Here is a 6,951-nt window from a genome sequence, read left to right on the forward strand (position 1 = left end):
GATGAACGAGAAGACCATGTGAGGCAGCTAGTGATAGTAGCACCCGAATTGTGGTCAGTCTAGCCACGGGTGAGTAAGTATCAAAGAAGTCTTCACCTTCTTTCTGGGTATAACCCTTGGCCACAAGTCGTGCCTTGTACTTTTCAATCGTACCATCAGGTCTAAGCTTCTTCTTGAACACCCACTTACATCCTACATGTTTGCACCCATAAGGACAGTCAGTGATCTCCCAGGTACCGTTAGCTAAGATGGAATCCATCTTGCTACGTACATCTTCCTTCCAGCAGTCAGCATCAGGAGATGCATAGGCTTCTGAAATAGTCCTGGGTGTGTCATCCACGAGGTACACAATGAAATCATCACCAAAAGACTTTGCAGTCCTCTGTCTCTTACTCCTCACAGGAGTTCCATTGTTACCCTCAACAGGATTCTCAACGTGTTCCATCGCAATGGTGGGTTCAGGAATTACAGTGAATTCCTCCCTAGATGGAGTAGGTATCTCCTGATTTGATGAACTCGACATATCCTTCATAGGAAATATGTCCTCAAAGAAAGTTGCATCATTTGATTCCATAATCGTACTAACATGCATGTCGGATACCTCAGATTTTATTATCAAAAATCTATAGCCGATGCTATGAAAAGCATAGCCCAGAAGAACACAATCCACGGTTTTTGGTCCAAGCTTGCGCTTCTTGGGAATTGGTATATTGACTTTTGCCAAACAACCCCAAGTACGTAGGTAAGAGAGTTTCAACCTTTTCCTTTCCCATTCCTCAAATGGAGTCATGGTCTTATACTTTGTGGGAACTCGGTTTAGGACATGACACGCAGTCATTAGCACCTCCCCCCACCATTCCTTGGATAGACCCGAAGTGTCTAACATGGTGTTAATCATATCAGTTAGAGTTCGATTCTTTCTTTCGGCTACCCCATTTGACTGGGGTGAGTAGGGAGGCGTCCTCTCATGGATTATACCATGTTCCGCACAAAACAGATCAAATTCATTGGAAAAATACTCTCCACCACGATCGGACCTAAGCCGTTTAATTTTTCGATCAAGTTGGTTCTCTGCCTCAGCTTTATAGTTTTTAAAGGCAGTCAAAGCCTCATCTTTTGATTTCAGAAGATACACATAACAATATCTAGTGGAGTCATCAATCAATGTCATGAAGTATCTCTTTCCACCTTTTGTCAACACGCCATTCATCTCACAAAGATCAGAATGTATAAGCTCTAGTGGCGCCAAGTCTCTTACCTCTGCAGTCTTATGGGACTTGCGAGGTTGCTTCGCTTGCACACATACTTGGCACTTGGAGCCTTTGACAGTAGAGGTTTTTGGAATTAAATTCATATTGGCTAACCGCGTCATGCAACCAAAGTTAATATGACAGAGTCGTGAATACCAAATATCAGACTCATTATTGTGGCAAACATTATTAATAACTTTAGTGCAAATATCTGACAAAGATAGGCGGAATAAGCCTCCGCACTCATAGCCTTTTCCAACAAATTGTCCACACTTAGAAATTACAACTTTATTGGATTCGAAAACCAACTTAAAACCATCTCGGCATAAACGGAAACCGCTAACGAGATTTTTATTGATGGACGGCACATGATGAACATTCTTCAGACGCACAGTCTTCCCCGAAGTAAACTTCAGATCGACCGTACCAACACCTCGAACGATGGCATGTGACCCGTTCCCCATCAGCACGGGTGAAGTCCCCTGTTGCCTGGTAAGAAGAAAACATGGAGGCGTCAGCACAAACATGTACATTGACACCGGTGTCAATTAACCAATCAGGGGATTGAAATACTGAAAGGATGGTAGAAAAAATACCGTACCCTGATTCCTTCATATCAGTATCACCGATGACAACATTAGCGGATTTGCCGCTCTTCTCATGTTCGCGCTCCTCAAAGCGGTTAGGACACTTCGGAGCCCAGTGATTAGGATCATCGCAGACATGGCAAAGTCCCTTCCCCTTCTTATGAGAATTCTTCTTGAAGTTGGTACAATGTGATGGCTTGTTCTTTGTATCAAACTTGCCTTTGCCCTGAGTTTTGTTCTTATTGTTTTTGAACTTGTTGGGCTGGGAGTTCTTCTTCTGTATCATGTGGGCACTAGAACTTCCCTCAGTAACTCGAGCACGTGTGTTCTTTGCTCTCGCCTTCTCTTCAACATCAAGAGTACCAATGAGATCCGCAACGGAAAACTTCTGTCTCTTGTGTTTCAGGGAAGTAGCAAAATTGTTCCACGAAGATGGAAGCTTGGCAATGATGCCTCCGGCAACAAATTTGTCCGGCAACACACACTTGAAGTACTCAAGTTCTTTTGCGAGCGACTGTATCTCATGAGCCTGCTGTACAATAGGGCGCTCATCAGTCATCTTGTAGTCATAGAATTGCTCCATGACGTACAACTCGCTACCGGCGTCCGAGGCACCAAACTTGGCCTCGAGCGCAGCCCACATGTCCTTGTCGTTATCAAACGACATATACGAATCCACAATGGAGTCATCAAGAACACTCAGAAGAGCGCCTTTAAAGAAGATATCGATCTTCTCAAAAGCTTCCAGCTGTGCTGGATTAAGATCGCCCTCAGGCTTGCCCTTGGTGGCATCATAGCAGCCCATGGTCTAAAACCAGTAGACTGCTCTCGTGCGCCACCTCTTATATTGCGCCCCCTTAAAGGCAGGCGGCTTCAGATGCGCAGCAAAACCACTCGGAGTAAATTGCCTATAATCAGGTTTTTGGATTGTTGAAAATATGAGCAAATTACTACGAGATTTAATCTGAATAAACAGAAGATAAATCATGACCACAGCAGCAGAGATTAAACTAATCATGCGAACTAGCATAGCAGATGAACATATCACATCTAGGGCACATACTAGAAGCATGAATTCTACCACGATCTCAAACAGGAAAGATAGAATCACATACGGTGCAGCGGGTGCAGCACCGCCGGCGTTGACGTTGTCGCCCATGTCGTCGAGGACGAGGTTGCCGAGGTCGGGGAAGAAGTCGTCGCTGCCAGCAGTCGCGTGAGTGCGCTCCCCAAAAACCTGATCGCCCCTCTCCCGTACAGGATCACGAGAGGCAGGGTTCCGGAGGCCTGCTGTCCCTTCTCGCGGTGCACGCTGGAAGGAGGGATGGAGAATACTTGCTTGGCGGCGCAATGATCTGGAACGGTGGTGAGAAACCATACGAAGCGGCTGCGGCTAGGGTAGACGTCTGCCTGACTATATAGTGCGGGCCGGGTAGGTCGTGGGAGTAAACCCCACGTCCGAGTCGTCACGATCCAAAAGAATCGGAAACGGTTCAGTAATTAACGCGTCCGTTAATTATTAAATAATGACTGGAGGAGCGCGCGTGTAGGTCTCCTTTTCTCATGCTCATACAAGTGGTAGAAGAGCTCACCTTATAAAAAGATGCAACTCTCTCTCAACTTTCGAGGTGGGACTAAACTTTAGCCTCACCCACTCCACTCACATGTGTGCATGAATGGGCCAAAAGAATTTCAGAATTTTAGTTAGGCTTTGGGCCAAAGGCCTACTAGCAAAATTCCAACGCACGGTGTCGTCATGGGCAGAGAGAGCCGAAGGTGGGGAAGCCTCCACGCACGTAGTGGAATCCCTAGCCATCGTCGTGTTGTAACGACGGCCTTTTCCGTCACGCTCCCGAAAGTCTTCGGGAATTTTGCGAGGGGGCAACGCAACGCGAGACGGGGAAAGGGAGGTCGGATTCCCCGAACATAATCGTGGAGAAGAGAGGAGGAGCTACGCGAACGCGAGGCCCGCGGGCAAAAAATCGGCCGCGCCCAAATCTTTGTGGCGTTTTTTCACAGCAGCAAACGTCGCTGTAGTTTTCCTTTTTCTTTTCCGAAACGGAAGCGTCGGTCGCTGTAGCTCGACCAAGGGTATATGTACTGCCGTCCAGACTCGATTTTATTCTTCTTGATTGATTGAAAACGAGTGGAAAGATGGGGTGATAATCGCGAGACGTGGCCGCGGGGCGTTCGTGGCTGTACTTCTTCTCTCGGTGGCCTGCACTGCAGCTGATACGCTACGCTACGTAGCAGCACGTCCTCCTCACCGCTTGACTCGACAGTCCACACACACAGCTCAACCCAAGTGCCGGCCCAGCCCCACCGGCTGCATATACCAAACCGAAACACCCAGCAAAAACAAACCAAATCATTGCACAAAGCAGAGCAAACAATCCGATAAAAAAACCACAATCCGATCTGACGTAAGGGAGAAAGAAAAAGGAGCGCGGGCGCGCACTGGGCACGCACGGCACCGAGCAACAGAGGGAGGGAGAATAAAAGGCGCACGCGTCCCGTCCCACTCAGCTCGCCCGATTTGAATAAGCCCAGCGGCCCAGCGATTGGCCCGCGCCCACGTCGTCGCATCTATCCTCATTCGCCGGAGGCCAGCGATACTAGTTGCGTGCTGCGTGCTGCTTCGGTCGCGCCAAAAGCCAGCGCCCAATATACATATGCGGATTATTGGTCACGACTAGTACTACTGGTTTTCCCCGGCGTCCCCATCTCTTTCGCCCGCCTACCTCCCCTCCCCGGCTCGTGCCATCCCCACGCCCGGAAAGATCTGCCCCGGATAGCGGCGGGGGGCGCTCCCGGCCTGCTGGGACTTCGGCCATGAGCTGCGGCGTGGGGCAGGGCGGGTGGCTGCTGGACTACGGCCTCGTGGAGGAGGAGATCCAGGCCTCCGACTTCATCTACATGGTCGACGACCCGCCGGTCTCCAGGTCAGTCAGCTTCCTTCCCTGTTCGCTTCTCTTTCCGCCGATCTGGAGGTCGGGGTTCTGGATGGTGGGCTGTGTTACTCACTGTCGGCGATCGGTCGAATATTCGGCTGGATGATGAACTTTTGCTTGCAGCGTGATACTGGGCTTCGACGCTCCCAGGAGGGAGGACGCCGCGGCGGCTGCCCAGGACAACTCCGGCGCCAAGAAAAGGTACTGGCTAGTGATGTTCTTCCGCTCTTCCGAATTTGTTGCGAGTTTTGTGATTTGCCTGCTACTTTTGGTGCTCCTGTTTCGATCATTTGGGCCTCTCTGATTAGATTGATTGATGAGAAACATAGGAGTGGTAGTTGAGAGAACGCCGGTCTGTCTTTCCGGCCCCTCTAGAGATAATAGTGGCCACCAAACTTGACTCGCGGAACACTCCAAAAGCACCCGGTTGTTAGATTGCTGAGACAATTTTGAGTCGGTCCAATAGATCAGCTCACAGCTAGATAAGTTACACAAGGCTCAAAACTTTTGAGGCAAGTTTAAATTAGCTGACGACTTGATATGTCCCTTACTAGTTAGACCCAATTCTGGAACCTACAGATGTGGCTATTTTCCCCTGTCTTCACAGCCTGGATTCAGCTTAACCGAAAGTCTGTCAGAATTAGCACGGTTACTGAAAACATCTTAGTCAATGATGACGAATCACTGGTGCTAAATGACATACAGATCACAAATTGTAAGACCAAAGTTTGACGTTATTATTCTGTATATGTATCTGCAGATCCCGTCCAGAGTCGAGCGCGCAGCCCGGCACCAAGGCATGCCGCGAGAAGCTCCGGCGAGACAGGCTCAACGAGAGGTATGTTCCAGAGTTGAGAGTTTCAGTTATATGACTGAAAAAGTGAAAATTACAGTCTCCCACTGCTTCAGTGGTCGACGTGTTCACTAGCAGCCCCACCAAATCTGATCAGCTCTGATCCACCAGGTTCAATGAGCTCTGCGCCGTCTTGGAGCCCGGGAAGCCACCCAAGGCCGACAAGGTCGCCATCCTCAGCGACGCCACCCGCCTCCTGGACCAGCTGCGCGCCGAGGCCCAGAAGCTCAAGGCCTCCAACGAGTCACTCCAGGACTCCATCAAGAGCCTCAAGGTAAACCAGCAACTCGTCGCACTTTGCACCATTCATGGCACAGAAAAGCTCAGTGATCTTACGGTTCGATGTGGCTGTATGTATATAGTCCGAGAAGTCGGAGCTGCGGGACGAGAAGACGCAGCTGAAGGCCGAGAGGGAGAGGCTGGAGCAGATGCTCAAGGGCGTCAGCGCGGCCGCCGCCGCGCCGCGGCAGTTCGTCCCGCACCCGGCCGCCGCGGCCGCGCCGCAGTTCCACCCGGCGGCGGCGTACGCGCACGCCGGCAAGTTCGTCCCGGCGTACGCCGCGGGCTACCCGCCGCCGGCCGCGTTCTGGCAGTGGATACCGCCGACGTCGCTGGACACGTCCAAGGACCCCGCGCACTGGCCGCCGGTCGCGTGATTCATCAGCTCGATGACGCACGCGCGGCGGCGATCGTCGGAGGATATGCGTGTGTTGAAGCTTGCTCGTACCGTAGAAGTTGACCAAAGCGCGCGCCCGGAGATAACGCCGGGTCGCTGATGATTGTGTAGCGGTTGCTATGATTATGCTGTGGATATAATGATCCAGGGCTCGCCTGACGCGGGTTCCTGGTGATCATTGCTCATTGGAGCGGTCTGTGTAACAGCTCTAATGTGATAGCGATGAATATGGTTCATAATTATAGGGTCGATAGATGATGATGCTTATATAGGGAACGATGGAAATTGTGTCCTGCTTTGGATGGCATTAACGCAAATGTAGGAAGAATCATGCACGTGCAAGAAAAAACAAAATGATAATCGAGCTTAACGAAAAAGAGTGCATTGAGTTCTGATAATGCCGCTCTTCTACATTGTAACCCAACTTTATTCAGGCAAGCTTACCGAAGGTGATTATTTACCATCAAATTAGTCCGCCTGGCCCTCAATGGCGCCCTCGGCCATTTGTATGTTCCTCGCTGTTCTTCTGTCGTGACATTTGCAAGCTTAACGGCCATGGCTCTCGTTTGCTTGCGTCGTGGTCGGGGATTCCTTGTTGGCTATTCGCATTGAAGTTGGAGTCACTTGCTCGGGG

The 6,951-nt window shown here is 50.3% G+C and overlaps 1 protein-coding gene across 1 annotated transcript; it reads left to right on the plus strand.

The window, feature by feature from the left end:
* Nucleotides 1-4,405: 4,405 nt before the first annotated feature.
* LOC123058649 (transcription factor ILR3) lies at nt 4,406-6,694 on the plus strand. Its single transcript, XM_044481355.1, has 5 exons — nt 4,406-4,779; nt 4,912-4,989; nt 5,549-5,626; nt 5,753-5,915; nt 6,004-6,694. Exons 1-5 carry the CDS (start codon nt 4,670-4,672, stop codon nt 6,295-6,297), a joined length of 723 nt encoding a protein of 240 aa, XP_044337290.1. The 5' UTR covers nt 4,406-4,669; the 3' UTR covers nt 6,298-6,694.
* Nucleotides 6,695-6,951: the final 257 nt, after the last annotated feature.

Source organism: Triticum aestivum, chromosome 1A (genome assembly GCF_018294505.1).
Source record: "Triticum aestivum cultivar Chinese Spring chromosome 1A, IWGSC CS RefSeq v2.1, whole genome shotgun sequence".
Lineage (NCBI taxonomy): Eukaryota > Viridiplantae > Streptophyta > Magnoliopsida > Poales > Poaceae > Triticum > Triticum aestivum.